Source organism: Loxodonta africana, chromosome 13 (genome assembly GCF_030014295.1).
Source record: "Loxodonta africana isolate mLoxAfr1 chromosome 13, mLoxAfr1.hap2, whole genome shotgun sequence".
NCBI lineage: Eukaryota > Metazoa > Chordata > Mammalia > Proboscidea > Elephantidae > Loxodonta > Loxodonta africana.
Genome location: NC_087354.1, coordinates 95548431 through 95570382, shown reverse-complemented (window position 1 = coordinate 95570382; position 21952 = coordinate 95548431). Strand labels below are relative to the sequence as shown.

The 21952-nt window shown below is 37.0% G+C and overlaps 1 protein-coding gene across 1 annotated transcript; it reads right to left on the bottom strand.

Moving 5' to 3' along the window:
* Positions 1-3466: 3466 nt before the first annotated feature.
* LOC135233057 (olfactory receptor 5D18-like) lies at positions 3467-4624 on the bottom strand. The gene has a single exon (XM_064296176.1). The coding sequence runs from the start codon at positions 4622-4624 to the stop codon at positions 3683-3685; it is 942 nt and encodes a 313-aa protein (XP_064152246.1). The 3' UTR covers positions 3467-3682.
* Positions 4625-21952: the final 17328 nt, after the last annotated feature.

The following is a 21952-nucleotide window of genomic DNA, read 5'->3' as shown; positions in this document are numbered from 1 at the left end:
TTATTTCCCCAGCATTACCACCGAATTATGCATTCCTTGAAGGAAAAGTCTATGTCTTACCTTTACTGCCATTTGTAGATATGTCATCAAAAAATGTGTGTTTACTGAGAGCCTACTATATCTCAAGTATTTAATAAGAAGGAGGGATGGAATTAATGTTTATTCAGATTATGCAAGGTGCCCCACATATCTATATTATCTTTTCTTCTTCACTATCAGATTATGAACCAGTTCATGTTCTCACAATTTGCATAGATTTAATACTAAAGATGAGAGAGATGCTTAACTTTTCCTGCAATGAAGAGACAAAGCCAAGTTTAGTCTTTTTGACACAATATCCACGTCCTTGCCATTGTGAACATTAAGTTGTTGTTATTAGGTGCCATCGGGTCAGTTCCGACTCAACGTGACCCTATGCACAGCAGAATGAAACACTGCCCGGTCCTGCACCATCCTTACAATCGTTGTTATGCTTGAGCTCACTCTCGCAGCCACTGTGTCAGTCTACCTCATTGAGGGTCTTCCTCTTTTACGCTGACCCTGTACTCTGCCAAACATAATGTCCTTCTCCAGGGACTGATCCCTCCTGACAACATGTCCAAAGTATGTAAGATGCAGTGTCGCCATCCTTGCCTCTAAGGAGCATTCTGACTGCACTTCTTCCAAGACAGATTTATTCATTCTTTTGGCAGTCCATGGTATATTCAATACTCTTTGCCAACACCACAATTCAAAAGCATCAACTCTTCTTTGGTCTTCCTTATTCATTGTCCAGCTTTCACATGCATATGATGCGATTGAAAATACCATGGCTTGGGTCAGGAACACCTTAGTTTTCAGGGTGACATCTTTGCTCTTCAACACTTTGAAGAGGTCCTTTGCAGCAGATTTGCCCAATGCAATGAGTCCTTTGATTTCTTGACTGCTGCTTCTATGGCTGTTGATTTTGGATCCAAGTAAAATGAAATCCTTGACAACTTCAATCTTTTCTCCGTTTATCATGATGTTGCTCATTGGTCCAGTTGTGAGAATTTTTGTTTTCTTTATGTTGAGGTGCAACCCATACTGAAGGCTGTGGTCTTTGATCTTCATTAGTAAGTGCTTCAGGTCCTTTTCACTTTCAGCAGGCAAGGTTGTGTCATCTGCATAATGCAGGTTGTTAATGAGCCTTCCTCCAATCTTGATGCCCCATTCTTCTTCATATTGTCCAGCTTCTCGAATTATTTGCTCAGCATACAGATTGAATAGGTATGGTGAAAGAATACAACCCTGACACACACCTTTCCTGACTTTAAACCAATCAGTATCCCCTTGTTCTGTCCGAAGAACTGCCTCTTTGATCTCTGTAAATGTTCCTCACGAGCACAATTAAGTGTTCTGGAAGTCCCATTCTTTGCAGTGTTATCCATAGTTTGTTACGGTCCACACAGTCGAATGCCTTTTCATAGTCAAGAAAACACAGTTAAAAATCCCTCTGGTATTCTCTGCTTTCAGCCAGGATCTATCTGACATTAGCAATGATATCCCTGGTTCCACATGCTCTTCTGAAACCGGCCTGAATTTCTGGCAATTTCCTGTCCATATACTGCTGCAGCCATTTTTGAAGGATCTTCAGCACAATTTTGCTTGTGTGTGATATTAATGATATTGTTCTATAATTTCCACATTCGGTTGGATCACCTTTCTTGGGAAAAGGCATAAATATGGATCTCTTCCAGTCAGTTGGCCAGGAAGCTGTCTTCCGTATACCTTGGCATAGACTGGTGAACACCTCTAGCACTACATTTGTTCCTTGAAACATCTCAATTGATATTCCATCAATTCCCTGGAGCCTTGTTTTTCGCCAATGCCTTCAGAGCAGCTTGGACTTCTTCCTTCAGTACCATCGGTTCCTGATCATATGCTACTTCTTGAATTGACTGAACAATGTAATTATTTTTGGTATAATGACTCTGTGTAATCGTTCCATCTTCTTTTGATGCTTCCTACATCATTTAATAAGTTCCCCATGGAAATCTTCACTATTGCAACTCGAGACTTGAATTTTTTCTTCAGATCTTTCAGCTTGAGAAACACCGAGCATGTTCGTCCCTTTTGGTTTTCCATCTCCAGCTCTTTGCACATGTCATTAGAATACTTTACTTAGTCTTCTCAAGAGTCCCTTTGAAATCTTCTGTTCAGTTCTTTTACTTCATCAATTCTTCCTTTTGCTTTAGCTGCTTGATGCTCGAGAGCAAGTTTCAGAGTCTCCTCTGACATCCATCTTGGTCTTTTCTTTCTTTTCTGTCTTTTGAGTGACCTCTTGCTTTCTTCGTGGATGATGTCCTTCCACAACTCGTCTGGTCTGCGGTCATTAGTGTTCAATGTGTCTAATCTGTTCTTCAGATGGTCTCTAAATTCAGGTGGGATATACTCAAGGTCATATTTTGGCTCTCATGGACTTGCTCTGATTTTCTTCAGTTTCAGCTTGAACTTGCATTTGAGCAATTGATGGCCTGTTCCATAGTAGGCCCTGCCTTCTTCTGACTGATGATATTGAGCTTTTCCATTGTCTCTTTCCACAGATGTAGTCAATTTGATTTCTGTGTGTTCCATCTGGCAGGTCCATGTGTATAGTTGCCGTTTATGTTGGTGAAAGAAGGTATTTCCAAAGAAGAAGTCGTTGGTCTTGCAAAATTCTATCATTCGATCTTTGGCATCGTTTCTATCACCAAGGCCATATTTTCCAACTACTGATCCTTCTTCTTTGTTTCCAACTTTCATGTTCCAATCACCAGTAATTATCAATGCATCTTGATTGCATGTTCGATCAATTTCAGACTGTAGCAGCTGATAAAAATCTTCCATTTCTTCATCTTTGGCCCTAGTGGTTGGTGCATAAATTTGAATAATAGTCGTATTAACTGGTCTTCCTTGTAGGCGTATGGATATTACCCTATCACTTACAGCATTGTGCTCCAGGATAGATCTTGAAATGTTCTTTTGACAATGAATGCAACATCATTCCTCTTCAAGTTGTCATTCCCAGCATAGTAGACTATATGATTGTCTGATTCAAAATGGCCAATACCAGTCCATTTCAGCTGACTAATGCCTAGGATATCGATGTTTATGTGTTCCATTTAATTTTTGATGATTTCCAATTTTCCTAGATTCATATTTCATATATTCTAGGTTCCAGTTATTAATAGATGTTTGCAACTGTTTCTTCTCATTTTGAGTCGTGCCACATCAGCAAATGAAAGTCCCAAAAGCTTGACTCCATCCACGTCATTAAGGTCAACTCTACTTTGAGGAGGCAGCTCTTTCCTAGTCACCTTTTGACTGCTTTCCAACCTGGGGGGCTCATCTTCCAGCATTACATCAGACAATGTTCCACTGCTATTCATAAGGTTTTCACAGGCTAGTGCTTTTCAAAAGTACTCTGCTGGGTCCTTCTTCCTAGTCTGTCTTAGTCTGGAAGCTCAGTTGAAACCTGTCCTCCATGGGTGACCCTGCTGATATCTGAATACTGGTGGCATAGCTTCTAGCATCACAGCAACACACAAGTCCCCACAGTACGAGAAACTGACAGACACATGTGGGCAATATTAAGTATTAATTTTAAAGGTATCTTTTAAAATGGCCTTTTTGGACACACTTTATTTAAAATTTTGGGACAAATTCTACTAAAATAATATGGTCAATGAGAAAAGACTTTAGTGTCCATTATCTTGCTGACTGTATTCTTGACATCCTTATTCTTCAGACTGTAGATCAAGGGATTCAACATGGGGATCACCACTGTGTAAAACACAGAGGCTACTTTGATGGTGTGCCTGGAGTTTTTGGAGTTGGGCACACAGTAGAGGAAGAGGACGGTGCCATGGAAGATGGTGATGGCAGTCAGATGAGAGGCACAGGTAGAGAATGTCTTACAACGCCCACTGGCTGAACTCATTTTCAAGATGGTGACAACAATAAACACATAAGAAGTAAGAATGATGAGTAACGTACTCACCACATTAAAAGTAGCAAAGATGAAAAGCAACAACAGGCTGAGAGAAGTATCAGAGCAAGAAAGGGAGAGAAGTGAGGAGAACTCACAGAAGAAGTGATTGATTGTGTTGGAACCATGAAAAGATAATTTCAAAGCAGAGGATGCGAGTATCAAGGAACATACTATTCCCCAAGCATATGATCCTGCCACCAGCATAGCACAGAGTCCCTGGAACATGGCAACTGTGTAGAGCAGAGGTTTGCAAATGGCCACAAAGCGGTCATAGGCCATTACAGCTAATAGAAAGGATTCAGTCACTGCGAAGGTACAAAAGAGAAAGTATTGCACTACACATTCTAAAAATGAAATGGTTCTGTCTTCTACAACTAAGTTCCCCAGCATCTTGGGAGCAATGATAGAGGAATAGCAGAAATCCACAAATGAGAGGTGGCTGAGGATAAAGTACATGGGGGTGTGCAGCTTGGGGTTAATTTTGATGATTACAATCATCCCAAGATTCCCTACAACAGTGAGACTGTAGATGGTCAGAAATACCAAGAAGAGGGGAACCTGCAGTTCTGGGTAATCTGAGAAGCCCAAAAGAGTGAATGTGGCAGTGCTTTTATTTCTCTCTGACAGTAACATGGCTTCAGTTTTTTGAAATCTGAAAGTCAGTCCTAGAAAATAAATAAATAAATAAGCATAGCAAGGATACAGGAAGCTTAGTCAACTATCCTTTGCCAAGACTGGAAAAGATGTCTCCTCCAGAATCTATGTTTATTAATTAACAAATGCTAAACTTCTAAAAATTTAAAACATGATAACTATTTTTTTTTAATTTTCTTAAGAAAAATCATTGAACTGAATTTTGTTTAAGGTCTTGAGTCTAACTTTTAGTAATTATGAGTATATAAAAATGAGATTTAGGGATTGTATAAAAATTCATTGCCATCAAGTCAATTTCGACTCATAACGACCCTATAGGACAGATTGAACTGCCCCATAGGTTTCCAAGGAGCAGCTGGATTCAAACTGCAAGTCTTTTTGGTTAGCAGTCAATCTCTTAACCACTACACCACCAAGGCTCCTTGGACTATATGGCAATTTTAAATCAAATCCTCACTTAACACTCAGTTCTCCTTGAATATTATCAGCTCATAAAAGACAAGCCCAGCCGATGCAGTGACAAATTATGTCAGCTCCACAGTCAATAACAAAAATCAGAATTGTCTAAATTATTTTATTAACTAACACAGTACAGGTACACACTATGGACATAAAGAATGGACTGCCTTAACACTTCCCATTTGTGCTTTTATTGTTAATGCTGCACAGTATGTTAGCCTTAGTTTTTTCTTTCTGACACAGTAAACCTGATTCCAAAATAAATCTTAATTAATTTAACAGCCTAAGTGGTGCCAATGGTTAATGCCCTTGGCTGCCTATCCAAAAGTTTGGAGGTTCCAGTCCACCCAGTGGAGCCTTTGAATAAAGGGATAGTGACCTACTTCAGAAAAGTCAGCCATTGAAAACGTTTTGGAGGATAGTTCTACTCTTACACATATGGGGTCATCATGATTCCAAGTTGGCTTTTTTTTTTTTTTTTTTTTTTAATATTTTTCAATGTAGAAAATCTTAATTCCAGTCAAGACCCCTGGCAGCTCAGTGATTGAAAGTACTCCACTAATATCCAAAGTTTCGGTGGTTTGAACCAAGCAGCTGCTCTGCAGGAACACTGCTATGGCACTCTGTTCAGGAAAGATTTACACCCTTGGAAGCCCAATGGGGGAGTTCTATTCTGTCCAATAGGTTTTTGTTGTTGTTGTTGTTGTTAAGTTCCAATTCTTTCTCATTGCTTCAGGAATAAAAAGAAGTTAGAAAAGATGATAAAATAAAAATATTCTGGTCTACACCCTTTCTTTAGAGGTGGCATAATACAAACCAGAAGAAGCCTTGACTTTCCCAGTGACCCGCAGATAAAGACCAGCCTATGACCCCCAACCATGTATGCATTTCCCCACCCAAACATTGGTCCATTTTATAGACACACTTACTAATATATTTCCTTTATCAATGATCACTCCCTTTAATTTGTGAGCAAACTAGGGACTCTAAATATGGGAAGTATTCCACTGACATTGCTATGTGCCACAATGATATACTTGAGGGCAGGATCCAGATGATACACAGGAGAATGGGATTTAGAGAAGTTTATACACCAGGAATAAATACTCTTTGACTGAGAAATTCGAATTCCCAAAGTATCTCCAACTTACTTCTCTTCCTTCAACATACCTAGAATACTCATTCTGTCCCTATATTGTGCCTGTAGAAGATAAAAGCATGGAGTAATAGTGCACATTTAAGTCATTTCATGTAAAAACAGTAATATAAACGAATCACTGTATTTCTAGAATTGGTGGCCAGCACCTCTCAGATCCCAACATACTGGGAAATTTTTTCTCTGTCTATGATTTCTCATAAGTTTATCTCTTACTCTGAAACCTAACAAGTCATTATCAAAGGCCAAGAAATAAAGATATCAGGTCTTGTGCTGGACTGAGATCCTCAATGACCCTATCATGTTCCTGTATAAATCTGAGTGCTCAAAAGCCAAAGCATCACACATACAGTAATTTTAATCATAACATTTTTAACACCATATTTTATTTATCTAAGGAATTTAAACCTTAGTTTTGATCAAATACATGCCTTTAATGTGGTTGCCCTTTTTTCTACCAAATGTGGATGTTAAATTGGTAATAAATGTATTCTCTCATTTAGTCCAGGAATAAGAGAACTAAAATCTTCCATATAATTTCCTCCCATTTCATTGTTCTTTTGGTCTCAGAAGACACGTGTTACCCGAAATATGTTTTATAATCTTGATTGAAGCTTGAAAGATAGATAGATAGATAGATGATTGACAGATTGATAGATATTCTTTTTTACTAAAGATTCTGTCTAATCACTGATTATTCCATTCTGCTTAAAAGCCTATCTATTCTTGACGACTGCTCCAAAAATTTACAAAAGTAAGAAAATACACATTCCCAAAACTGTCAGGGCACATCTATTCCCCCACCTCAGGTATCTGTCATTCAGGGCACTATTATTGAGGGGTCAAGTCCTCTATACACACTGTGCATAAAGGGTGCACATTCTGTTCCTTGTATGATCAGATATGAACCTTTTGCTATGTCTCTATATTCCTCATGAAATCTCTACATCTAAAGGTCACATATTACCCATTGGTTGTTTCCTAGATAACCTACATTGAAGTTAATATCGCTGTCTTTAGAATTTTAAAACAAACCTGCTAATGGCAAAGGGAAGGCTTCTCCTGCATCTGGGAAACTTGGATGGGAGTGAAGTATATGCTGTATTACATCTGTACTCACAACCTTGGGTCATGAACCCTAGAGACTATCTCTTGCCCCATTCTCTAGAGGAGAAAAAACAAACAATTAAAATTAACTACCTTTCTCAGCTGTACTAGAAAACCTCAAGAAAAATTATAGTATCATTCGGGACATTTTATAAGAAACAATTTATATTTCAAAGTCACCTTCGTAGTCTCCTGAACATTTCCATACTCTCCCATAGGTATCAAGTATATGTATCAACAGGAGACATAATTATTAAATACGAGTTGACTGAATGCTATGTGCTATTCTAATAGGTGAGAAAGGATGTCTAAGTACAGTTTTCTATTACTATGAGACCAATTGAACAACTCTTCGCACATTTTAACCCATACCCATTGCCGTCGAGTTGATTCCGACTCATAGTGACTCTACTGCCTTCTACATTTTAGAGCTATTTATATTTCTTTAATGTGGGCTCTTTCATTATATCTTATGTTCATTTTTCTATAGGACTAATTTTCATTTTCTAACAACTCTGTGATAGAAGTGGTGATTTCTCATTTATTTCTTTTGTCATTTTAATTTATTCCCTCTTGTTTTTGATATGAAGTTTCTGTATATTCAGGTAATCTAAATTGTAAACTTCATTTTCATAACCTGTTTTGATGTGTGGAGTAAGAAAGTGATCCAATTTCATTTTTTCCTCCTAAGGCTAAGGAAAGATCCCCATATGGCTCTTGAACATCTGTTTGTCAAAATGCAACACTATTTTAATAATAGACACTTTATAAGATGTCGGAAGCCCTGGTGGATTAGTGGTTAAGTGTTATGGCTGCTAACCAAAGGGTCGAGAGTTCAAATCCATCAGGCACTCCTTGGAAACTCTACGGGGCAGTTCTATTCTGTCTTATAAGGTCTCTATCAGTTAGAATTGACTCGACGGCAATGGATTTGGTTTTTTAGTTTGGTTTATAAGATGTCTTTTGCAGCAGATTGCCCAATGCAATTTGTCATTTGATTTCTTGACTGCTGTTTCCATGGGTGTTTATTCAAGGTGGATTCAAGAAAAACGAAATACTTGACAACTTCAATCTTTTCTCCATTTATCATGATGTTGCTTGTTGTTTATACAGTGGTATAATGATCCTTTTCCTCACTCCTTCTCAACATTTTCATTTGTTTCAAGTGCAAAGGTGCTCAATCATAAGATCTGCAGAATCCAATGGCAAAACCTTCAGATAAGAATTATTTCCCTTTATCACACAACACATCCACATGTGACTCCCAACAGAGACTCAATGCTTCCTCCACATGTTTGGAAATCACCAGTGACACACAACAGAATAACTTTAAAGTCAAGTTAACAAATTAGAAAGACATTTTCTAAGATGAGTTGACATCATTCCTCACATTGAATTGAGAGAGAAAAAATCACACCGTCATACAATTTATTGATTCTGAAAGTGACAGTTTAAACAGATTCATTACAAGCATCCTCAGATGAAACAGAATTAAGTGGTTTTGTTAAGGCGGAAAAAAAAAAAAAGAGAGACAAGGCATTGTGTCTCATAAAATAAACTAGCTTTCATGATACAGGTTTATTACAAGCCAATGCCAACGTTTTGGGATTTCATTCATTCCAAAATAATTTTTTTCAAAATAACTATGGCTAGAACAAAGCACTGCCAACTTCTTGCTTTGTCAAGTATACTATCCAAACACAATAAAAATAAATTCATTAATTAAACACAGCCACACTCATAAGCAAACAAAACTACTGTCTACTGATACAATTACTCCAAGCCAGAACACAAATATTTCTGGAGCTGAATCAAGAACTCCAGACAGCATCTGAGGTACAGAAGAATCGGTAAGTCTAGACATGGGGGAGAGGAGGTGCAGGGAGAGCACAGAAGCTGGGACAAGCTACACACTAACATTGGGAATGCTCACTCATCACAGTCGTTTTGGGATAGGGCTAGGAAACACCCCTAACAGGAATCACAGAAAAGGGACTAATATGAGGAAACTATAGCCTAATAATTTAACAGGTGCACAAAGTGCGTTTGGGAGTTCTCAGGCCAAGCACCTGGAAGGAGGCAAAGGAAGACCATGGTGATATGAGAAAATGCTGTTGAATTTCCCTGAGCCCCAACACGGACAGGCACTATGACCAGGAGGAACAGCAAGGGCAGTAGGGCTAGAGGAATTCTTCGGACTGACATGGCAAAACAGAAAGAAAACTGTTCCACTACGAGCAGGTGCACTCACGGGGGACATACACAGAAAGCCCACCTTTGCCAAAGGAAAGCCAAGCTCCACCACTTACATCAGCATCTGAGAACAGCTAAACCACTCCTTCCCACACATGATTATTGAATTCCAGTGTTCAAGCATTCAGAATTACTGGGTCAGCAATGAAAAAGGCCTAAGGATAAGAGTGTTGTCCATAGATTTCAGAAGACAATACCAAGCCCACTGCTGATGAGTCGATTCTGACTCATAGCAACATTGTGAGGCTGAGTGGAGCTGCCCTATGTGGTTCCCAGTGCTGTAAGTGTTTGTAGATGTGGGCTGCTGCATCTTTGTCCCATGGAGTAGCTGGTGGATGAGGGTCCTGGTCTTTTGTTTGGGAGGTGTGTGCTTGGCCCCGTGACACCAGAGAGTACAATCAAAAAGTTTCTCCATGAAACAAAAATAAAAGATTTAAAGTAAAATTACAAAGATAACAAAATGGTGCAAGTTCAACAAAAAAATAGTAAAACATACAAAATCATAAGAGAAGAAAGACCAGTCAAAAGCAAAACAAGAAGAATAGAAACTTTCTACTATGGAGCTCAGACTAAGACAAAGAATTGATAATTATCAGACTATGGTGAAAAATATGTTTAAAGAAAGCAAAAATCACACAAAAAAACAAATTAGCAGAGACAGGGAAACAAATGGAAGAACAAAGTGAAAGACTCAATGTGGAAACCAAAAACATCAAAAAAGAAAACTACTGGAACTGAAGAATAAAACAAGTGAATCACAAAAGGAACAGAAACCCTCAACAATAGAGTTGAACATATGGAAGATAGAATAAATGAATTAGAAGACAAATTAACTGAACTTACCAAGTCTCAAGAACAAAGAAAAGTGAAGAAACACTAAAAGAAATATGAGATTCAATTAAGAAATCTAATATTAGAATTATTCAAATCCCAGAATACCATGACAACAATACATAGAAATGACTTTCCAGATACAATTTGAGAGAATTTTCCAGATCTGAAGAGAGAACCAAGCCTCTAAATATAGAAAGCTACACAAACCCCAACTAAAGGAGGGAAAAAAAGAGCAACTCCTAGCTGTATCCTAATAAAATTTTTGAAAACCAAGTACAAGGAGAGAATTCTGAAAGCAGCAAGAAAAAAAAGCATAACATAACATACCAAGGTGCTTTCATGGCAATTATCGCAGCTTTCTCCCCAGCAACTCTAGAGGCTAGAAGACAAAGGAGAGTCAGACATACAGAAAATACTGAAAGAAAACAATTGCCAACCAGGAATTCTTTTTTTTTAATTATCTTTTAAGTGAAAGTTTACAGATCCCAACAGTTTCTCATACAAAAACTTATAAGCACATAGTTATGTGACCCTAGTTGCTCTCCCTGTAATGCCACAGCACATTCTTCCTCTCCACCCTATATTTCCTGTGTCCATTCAATCAGCTTCTTTACACCTCTCTCTTCTTATCTTGCCTTGGGACAGGAGCTGCCGACTTAGTCTTGTGTCTACTTGAGCTAAGAAGTATAATCTTCACCAGTACTATTTTATGTCTTATATCTTATAGACCAGTGTAATCTATGCCTGAAGAGTTGACTTCAGGAATGGTTTTAGTTTTAGACTAACAGAGTACAGGGACCATGTTCTCTGGGGTCTCTCCAGTCTCATTCAGACCATTAAGTATGGTCTTTTTACTAGAACCTGAATTTGAGTTCTGCACCTCAATTTCTCCTTCTCCATCAGGTACTGTCTGTTGTGTTTCCTGTCAGGGAGGTAATTGATTGTAGCCAGGCACCATCTAGTTCTTCCAGTTTCAGGCTGAAGGAGTCTCTGGTTTATGTGGCCCTTTCTGTCTCTCAGACTCATATTTTCCTTGTGGCTTTAGTATTCTTCATTCATCAATGCTCCAGGTGGGTTGGGACTAATTAATGCACCTTAGATGGCCACTTGCTAGCTTTTAAGACCCCAGGTGCCACTCCCAAAGTGGGATGTAGAACATTTTCTTAATCAACTTTGTTATGCCAATTGACATAAATGTCCCCTCAAGCCACAGTCCCCACCCTGTATTCCTCAAACTGTTTGTTGTATTCGGGAAACTTCTTAGCTTTTGGTTTAGTCCAATTGTACTGACTTCCTCTGTGTTGTGTGCTGTCCTTCCCTTCACCTAAGATAATTCTTGTGTACTATCTAGTTTCTTTTTTTTCTTTATCTAGTTAGTGCATACTCCTGTCCCTCCCTCTCCACACTTATAACCAGAAAAGAATATTTTCTTCTGTGTTTAAACCTTTTCTTGAATTCTTATAATAGGGGTCTCATACAATATTTGTCCTTTTGCAACTGGCTAATTTCACTCAGTATAATGCCTTCCAGATTCTTCCATGTTATGAGATGTTTCACAGGTTCATCATTGTTCTTTATTGCTGTGCAATATTCTATTGTGTGAATATAACATAATTTGCTTATCCATTCATTGGTTGATGGGCAGCTTGGTTGTTTCCATCTTTTTGCTATTGGAAACAGTATTGCAGTGAACATGGGTTTGCATATATCTATTCATGTGAAGGCTCTTATTTCTCTAGGATATATTCCAAGGAGTGGTATTACTGGATCGTACAGTACTTCTATTTCTAGCTTTTTAAGGGAGCTCCAAATTAATTTCCAAAGTGGTTGTACCATTTTTGATTCCCACCAGCAGTATATAACTGTTTCAGTCTCTCCACAGCCTCTCCAGTATTTACTATTTTGTGTTTTTTGGAGTAATGCCAGTCTTGTTGGAGTGAGATGTTATCTTGTTATAGTTTTGATTTCCTTTTCTCTAATGGCTAATGATCGTGAGCATTTCCTTGTATCCGTTAGCTGCCTGACTGTCTTCTTTGGTGAAGTGTCTGTTCATACCCTTTAGCTGTTTTTAACTGGGTTATTTGTCCTCCTGTTTTTGAGGTTTTGCAGTATCTTGTAGGTTTTAGAGATTAGACACTGATTGGATTTGTCATAGCCAAAACTGTTTTCCCAGTCTGCAGGTTGTCTTTTACTCTTTTGGGGAAGCCTTTGGATGAGCACAAGTGTTTGAATTTTAGGGGCTCCCAGTTATCTAGTTTCTCTTCTGTTTTTTATGCATTGTTACTTGGGTTTTGTATGCTCTTTTTTGTCATGTATTAAGGTTCGTCTCATTGTTCCTATTTTTTTCTTCCATAATCTTTATCATTTTGGATTTTATATTTAGATCTTCAATCTATTTTGAGTTTGATTTTTGTGCATGGTGTGAGGTATGGATCTTGTTTCTTTCTTTCTTTTTTTTTTTTTTTTGGTGGATGGATATGCAGTTATGCCAGCACCATTTGTTAAAGACTGCCTTTTCCCCATTAACAGACTTTGGGCTTTTTTCAAATATCAGCTGTTCATAAGTGGGTGAATTTACACCTGGATTCCCAATTCTATTCCATTGACTATGTATCTGCTGTTGTACCAGTACCAGGCTGTTCTGACTACACTGCTGGCATAATAGGTTCTAAAATCAGGTAAGGTGAGACCTCCCACTTTCAAACTAGGAATTCTTTACCCAACAAAGCTGTCATTTAAAAATGAGGGAGCAATTAAGAAATTCTCATATAAACAGAAGCTCTGGAAATTTGACACCACAAGACTAGCTTTCTGTCTTCTTGAGCTGCCTTTTGAAATTTCCGTTTAGCTCTTTCACATGATCATTTCTTTCCTTTGCTTTAGCTACTGTACATTCAAGAACAAGTCAGAGTTCCTTCTGGCATCCGTTTTGGTCTTTCTTTTCTTTCCTATCTTTTTAATGACCTTTTACTTTTTTTCATGTATGATGTCGTTAATGTGATCCCACAACATATCTGGTCTTCAGGCGGTGAGATTGAATGGTCTGTAAATTCAGGCGGGATATACTCAAGGTGGTACTTTGGATCTCTGGTCTTGTTTTAATTGTCTTTAACTTCAACCTGAAATTGCGTATTAGCAAACCCACCAAATATATATATATATATATTTTTTTTTTTTTTGGTGGGTTTAATGGGTGATCTGCTCCACAGTTGGCCACTGGCCTTGTTCTGACTGATGACATTGAGCTTCTCCTCATCTCTTCCCAAATGTAGTTGATTTGATTTCTGTGTATTTCATCTGGCAAGTTCCACGTATGTAGCTGCCATTTATGTTGGTGAAAAAAAGCTATTTGCAATGAAAGATTTATTGCTTTTACAAACTTCTATAATTTCTGGCTTTGTTTCTACCACCAAGGCCATATTTTCTAACTACCAATCTTTCTTTGTTTCCAATTGTCACATTCCATTCTCCAGTAATTATCAATGCATCTTGATTGCATGTTTAATCAATTTCAGACTGCAAATGTTGGTAAAATCTTCTTTTTCTTCATCAGTGGCACTAGTGATTGGTGCATAAATTTCAATAATATTTGTTTTAACTGGCTTCCATGTTGTTGTTTGGAAACCCTGGTGGCATAGTGGTTAAGTGTTGCAGCTGCTAACCAAAAGGTTGGCAGTTCAAATCTGCCAGGTGCTCCTAAGAAACCCTGTGGGACAGTTCTACTCTGTCCTGTAGGATCACTATGAATAAGAATTAACTCGATGGCAATGGGTTTGGTTTTTGGGGTTTTATGTTATTGTTAGGTGCCTTCGAGTCGGTTCTGACTCATAGCAATCCTAGAGGACAGAGTAGAATTGCCTCATAGTGCTTCCAAGGAGGGGCTGGTGTGTTTGAACTGCTGACCTTTTGGTCAGTAGCTGAGCTCTTAACCACTGTTCTACCAGAGCACCATGTAGGCTTATGGATATTGTTCTATCACTGACACCATTGTACTTCAGGATAGGATCTTGAAATGTTCTTTTTGATGATGAATGTAAAGCCATTCCTCTTGAGTTTGTCATTCCACGCATAGTAGGGCATATGACTGTCCAGTTCAAAATGGCCAATTCCAGTCCATTTCAGCTCACTGATGCCTAGGATATCGATGTTTATGCTTTTCATTTCACTTTTGATGGCTTCCAATTTTCCTAGATTCGTACTTTGTACATTCCACATTCTGATTATTAATGGATCTTTACAGCTGTTTCTTCTCATTTTGGGTTTTCCCACATCAGCAAATGAAGATCCAGAAAGATTTATTCTATCCATGTCATTAAGGTCTACTCTACTTTGAGAAGGCAGCTTTTCCACAGTCTTATTCCCAATAGCTCCTAACCTGAGGGTCATATCTTCTGGGTATATATGAGAAAATGTTTGTTATTCACTGGCCAGTTTTTAGAAATTTGACACCCAGGTCCTTCTTCCTAGTCTGTCTTACCCTGGAATACTACACTGAATCCTGTCAACCATGGATAATCCTGCTGGCATTTGAAATACTGATGGCATAGCTTGCAGGATCACAGCAACATACAAGCTAATGCAGTAGGAAAAATTGGCAGATGAGTAACGGAGAAACAAAAGGGAACAAAGAGCTTGGCATTTCTCGAGATGAAGGAACTGAAGAAAAAATTCAAGGCTCAAGTTGCAATAAGGAAGAAGTCTGTGGGCAAAATACTGAACTCCACGTGAAGCATCAAAAGAAGACTGAAGAAATATATAGAATCACTGCACCAAAAAGAATTGGCCAACATTCAACCATTTCAGGAGGTAGCATATGCTCAAGAACCAATGAAGGAAGAAGTCCAAGCTACACTAAATACATTGGCAAAAAACAAAGCTCAAGGAATTGACAGGATACCAATTTAGATGTTTCAACAAAAAGTTGCAACTATGGAAGTACCAATTTTTCTGTGCCAAGAAATTCGGAAGATAGATAATCGGCCAACCAAGTGGAGAGATTCATATTTGTGCACATTCCAAGGAAAGGTGATCCAATTAAAGGTGGAAATTATATTAAAAAAAATCATTAATATCACACGCGAGTAAAATTTTGCTAAAAATCATTCAAAAATACTTGCAGGGGTCCATGGGCAGGGAACTGTCAGAAATTTAGCAGGCAACACACCTGTCAAAAGCAAAGACACAAAGACCTGAAGGGACAGGAAACTGAATGGACACTGGGAACCTGGAGTAAAAGAGAAAGCGGAAAAGAGAATACACAATGCTGGGTTTGCAACTAATGTCACAAAAACTATTAGTGTCTAAATTTTTGAATGAGAAATTAATCTGTGCTGCAAATTTTTGCCTAAATCACTATAAAATTAAACAATAAAAATTAAAAACTTTTCTTCACCAAACAGCTTTACCAAAAAAGTGAAAATGTGAGTTAAAAACCTGGCAGAATGTGTTGGAAATCATATATTAGATAAGAATCTAGTAACCAAAATTTGTTTTAAAATTCAATAATTCAACAACAAAGAAACAAATAATCCAATCATAAAATGGGTGAAGGACCTGAATAAACATTTCACCAAATGGCCACCAAACACATGAAAAGATACTCAATGTCATTAGCCTTCAGAGAGGTACAAATCATAAGCAAAATGAGATATAAATTCATTCCCTCTAAGATGGCTAATGGAGCCCTGTTGGTGAAGTGGTTAATAGCTACCCTGCCAACTAGAGTTCAGCAGTTTGAATCTACCAGCGTCTGTTTGGAAACCATGTTGGGCAGTTCTACTGTATCCTATGGGTTCACTATGAGTCAGAATGGACTTGACAGCCACAGGTTTGGTTTCCGTTTTGAGATAGATACTACTCAAAAAAAGAAAATAACAAATGTTGGCAAGGATGTGGGGAAACTGGAATCCTTATACAATGCTGGTGAGACTGTAAAATTGTACAGCCTTTGTGGGAAATAAATAGATAGATTAGATAGATAGACAAACAGATGATAGATGATAGATAGATGATAGACGATAGATAGATGATAGATAGATGATAGACGATAGATAGATGGTAGATAGATAGATGATAGATGATAGATAGATGATAGAAGATAGATAGATAGATAGATAGATAGATAGATAGATAGATAGATAGATAGATAGATAGATAGACGATAAACAGACAGGTAGACAGGTAGATAGGTAGGTAGGTAGGTAGATAGGTACATAGATAGATGATAGATAGATAAATGAATGAATGAATGAATAAATAAATATGTAATAAATAAAAAGAGAGTGAATAGTATATGTTGGTGGCAATGTGGGGAGACTGGAACTCTTGGCCATTGCTGGTGTAAAATGCTACATCCAGGATTTTAAATTGTATGGCACTTTTTTCTAAAAACTAGAAATAGAACTACTCTCTGATCCAGGAATCCAACTTCTAGATACATACCCTAGAGACCTAAAGATAATGATGTGGACAAACATATACACACTTATATTCATTGCTGCTTTATTAACAATAGCAAATGCATGGAAACAAGTGAAGTGCCCATCAAAGGATGAATGGATAAGCAAATTGTGGCACATATAGATAATGGAATACTATGCAACCATAATGAACAATGATGACTTGCAAAACACTTTATAGTACGGATGGCCATGGGGGGAATGTTGCTAACTGAAATAAGTCAAGCATATAAGGACAAATATTTTATGATCCCTATTTTACAAAAGGACAAGAATATACATAAGGAGAGAGACAAACGTTCATTGGTGGTTACCAGGGAAAGGTGGGGGGAGGTGAATGTACGCTTTAAATCATAGAGACTTGACAGTTTTTTTTTGGTGATAAGAAGTGTGGCACTGAATGTGGATGTAGTGAGGACAACAGAACCAAAGTAAAAATCAGTGTTTGAGCACATGTGGGTGGGTATAATCATATTGGCATTTGGGTAGATAGAGCTGTGTGTGTAGATGAGAACAGAAAGAAGTATCTAAAAAAAAAATAGGTATGTGTAAATACAGATATGTGGGTGATTTCAAAAACATTCATTGACTACTGAAATACAGATACCTCACAAAAAAACCAAACCAAACCCAGTGCCTTTGAGTCGATTCCGACTCATAGGGACCCTATAGAATTGAGTAGAACTGCCCCATAGAGTTTCCAAGGAGCACCTGGCGGATTCAAACTGCTGACCCGTTGGTTTGCAGCTATAACACTTAACCACTACACCACCAGAGTTTCCAGATATCTCACAGACATAACCAGACTCCTTCCAAGACTGGTTTTCTGGATTTAAAGCTTAAGACAATAGTCTCATGGGACAATTCAGTAAACTGGCATAACATAGTTTACACAAATCATAATCTTCATCCTAGTGAAGTGAGTAGTGTCTGAGGTCTTGAAAGCTTGTGAGCAGCCATCTAAGACAGAACTACAGGTTTCTACTCTGCAGCAGCAAAACGGTAAGCAGCCATCCAAAAACTCAGGGAAGAAACAAATCTACAGGAACTATAACTTCGTTTACCCCAAGACCGAAGAACTAGGTGGTGCCCAGCTACCACCATTGAACAGGGTCAAAAAAGATGATTCCGGAGAGTTGGAGAAAAATGTGGAGCAGAACACAAATTCTTATTTAAAAAATTCAGACAAATTGGAACAGTTGAGAACAAAGAACTCCCTGCGATTGTCACCCTGAAACATTCTTTAAACATATAACCAAGACTGTCCCTTAACATCGACATATAAAGAAACAGCAGAGAGGCACACAAAATAAAGGCTATTACCCGTAAGATCAGTGCTTTACTGAAAAACCATTAGTATGATAACTGATGGTCAACAATTACTCAACAGCAAAGATGAGAAGATAAGAGGCCAGGGAAACAAGAGTACTAGATTTATAACAAACATAACACAATTAAAGGGACTGTCAACACACTGTAATAAGTGTAACTAATGTCACTAAAAAAAAAAAAATGTGTGGAAATTGTCAGATGGGAACCTGACTTGCTGTGTAAACTATCAAAAAAAAAAAAAATTAAAAAAAAAGAAGATACATTTCTAGGATGGCACCCAGATGTCTAAGTTTATCTCTTCCTTGGGTGGCCAGGCTGGCAAATCTTGGCAAATTTTCAATTGTGCTTTTCACAGTGAGTTGTGTAGCCCTGCAAATGGCTGTCAAGTATTTCCGGTCCCTTTGCTGTGGACAAAACTCTCAAAAATGTATTTGTTAAAACAACAACCATTTGTTTATTCTCACAATTGCATGGGTCAGGTAGGCAGTTCTGCTGATGTCACCTGTGCATTGTTGATCTTGGCTTACCTTATGGGAAAAGCTGTCTGGTCAGTTGATTTAAGAGGGTTCGTTCTCAAGTCTGGTGGTGGGCTAGACATTAGCTGGTATGACTGAAGAACAGGATAACTGGGCTATGTTTCTCCCATTAGCCAATATTCTAATCTCTTTTTTTTTTATATGGCACCAATATTCTAGTCTCTTTTTTTTTTTTTTCATATGGCAGTTTCACATTGTTCCAAGAGAGTGTGCAAAAGCATCAAAGCCTCTCAAAGTCTTGGAACTGGACTGAATGTCACTTTTGTCACCTCTGTTAGCCAAAATAATTCTCAAGAGTAAACTACATTCAAGGATTGGTCAAACTGATTCAACCACCTGATGTGTACAGCTGCAAAGGGCACTGGAAGGCTTGGAGACTTGGGGCTATGTTTTCATTTCACCATAACGAGTAGCAAAACTTTGTGAAGGAAAAGTTGTTTCCAATATATTAGCTTTCAACAAAATTTGGAAAGCAATCTACTTATGTTATATACATTTCAAAAAATATTTTTTGAGGAAAGATGAGTGTGAGAAATTGGCAGGTAATTTGGATAGAATTGAAAGAATTGAGTGTAATTGCTCAATTCAATTACAACACAATTTTCAACAGCTTCTATTTCCAGTTACTTTAAAAGTGACGAAATTATCTAAGCATTTTGAGCTATTAAAAAATAGAAACAATTGAGGCTGAATTTATTGTCTTCTAGGTAAGTTTTATCCTTCCATGGATACGTTAATAAATCTTCACTGAAAATCAAAATATTCTCCTCATAAAAACAAATATTTACAATGATTTTTTAAAATTTTGATTAATAATGTTTTTTTCTAAATTTGCAATTGAATTATAACTCAATAGTGTAATTTCTATTGTTATAGAATAAACTTACTCGAAAGAGAACTTTCAATAACACTAAAACATTATAAGAAATTAAAAATAAGAATGTGATTCATAAAATGCCATTATCTATGAGGAAAGTTAAATTGAAATATGACTTTAGGAGAAGAAGGAAAAATGTAAATCTGATTGTTCAAAATGATTTTTTTCATAATTTGAATGAATTATGATGTATAATGGAGATTACACTTCTTTCTGATATTTAAGCTTATGATGAAATGTTTTATATGTCAAATTGAATTCCTGGGGTGTATATACATATACAAAACTAATTTAATGGCATGTGGACAAAAAATTTGAAAACTACTCTTACATATTAAGTAAACTTAAAGGCAAAGGATCTGCTATGAAGAACCTGGAATGACTCAATTTGAAAATGAAAGAACATGAGATTGTATGAAAGCATTTACTAGAAAAGATGTTTACCAGTGTGGGTAGATTCTTAAAGGATTGCTCCAATTCTGTCAACAGTTGCTTTTACAACTGGTAGCTGTACCCAAGTTAATTCAACTGTACAGGTCTCAATTTCATCAGCATAAAAGCTAAGTTGGCTGTGTCACTTCAACCACAAAATGAGATTATCATTTCCCACAAGAGGAGTGAAGTGAAAGTTCTCTGTAAAAAGGGATTGATTACCCATCACTGATTCAATTTAAGATAAATACCAGTTATTTCCCAAGACCAAAGAAAATTATAAATTATATAAGTGTCATGTATGTAGTGAAAGATAAATTTGTAAATACCCAGAGAAACAGAAATTAAACAAATGAAAAACCATTATCTCATCACTCAATTACCAAGACAATGTTTCTACAGTGTTTATATTTGCATGTACAAGACTGTTTAATTCATTCTTTATCAACTCATGCTTTAAAAAAAAAACCCATTGCCATTCGATTAATTCCACCTTACAGTGACACTATAGAACTGAAAATTAAAAATTAGAATAATGATCATAAGTTTAAAGTCATATGACTCTTCCAGTTAATTTTTTGGGCCATACAAAATTGTTCTGCAAATTATTTTTTTCTTCCTCAATAAAACTCCTGGCAAATTATTTCTCCCACTATTTTTTTGTTTTATTTGGAATTTAAACTAGAGAAAAGAGAAGGGTGTTCAAGTTTGTCAAGCAAAACTGAGTTAAGAAGATAGAACTGATACGTCTAGTTGCAAATGACAGCCTGAATTTCATTTTATTTTGAATAAGTTTAGGTGAACACCACTGTGCAACACTTTGGCAAATTCAAATAAGTTTTCTGAATTTTTCTATGGTGGTTGAGAGTCTTGTTGACAAGCATTTACTAATTATGCTCATGTTCCAAATATATACATATATATATATAAGATAAAGTATTTATAACACTTGTGATGATTAAGTGGGAAAACTAACAGCGTGAAACACAGGGCAGGAACTTATTTTCTCTATTTTTTGCATTTTCTTGTTTTCTGAGACCCATTTCTAAGCCTCCAGTACAGCCTGTTGAAACTATCATTCAGTCCTGTTGGAGCTCCTTTCAAAATATGTTCAGGTTATAGACCTAATTTATTCAACTATAAGATACCACATATACACACACACAGATGAACACACAGACCCACACATACAGTATTCACTCAATAAAAATTGGTGGACTCAATATTACAGCCCCATTTCCTTGAGTTTGTTCATTCTAGTCTGTCCTGAATAAAATGCCTTCTTCACTGAGAAGTGTATCCTAAAATCCTGCCCATTCTCCGGGCCATCATCAAATAATATCTTTTTTATGATGATATATTTCTAATATCTCCAAATTGATTCTAATTATTCCTTGGCCCAAACCTTCTAGGGTAATTATTATAGTGGCAATAGCCACTTTCTTTATTGCTCCAGCATCACCACTAGATTATGCATTTCTTGAAGGCGTGTCTTATCTTTTATTCCATTTGTATGTACATATATAAATGCATAAGCAAAAAAGTGTGTTTCTTAAGAAATTACTGTACTCCAGGTATCTTATAAGACAGAAGGATGGAATTAATGTTTATTCAGATAATGCAAGGTGCCCCACATGATAACTGTATTATCTTTTGGTCTTCACCCTCAGATAATGACCTATCGCATGATATCACATTTTCATAGATTTAAAGCTAAAAATGAAAGAGCTTGTGGTCTTTTCTTACAATCATGAGACAAAGCCAAATTTAGTCACCTTGAACCAAAATCCAAATCCTTTCTACTGTGCAATATTACTTAAAATTTTTATGGATATCTTCAGAAACAAGCTTTTTAGACAAACT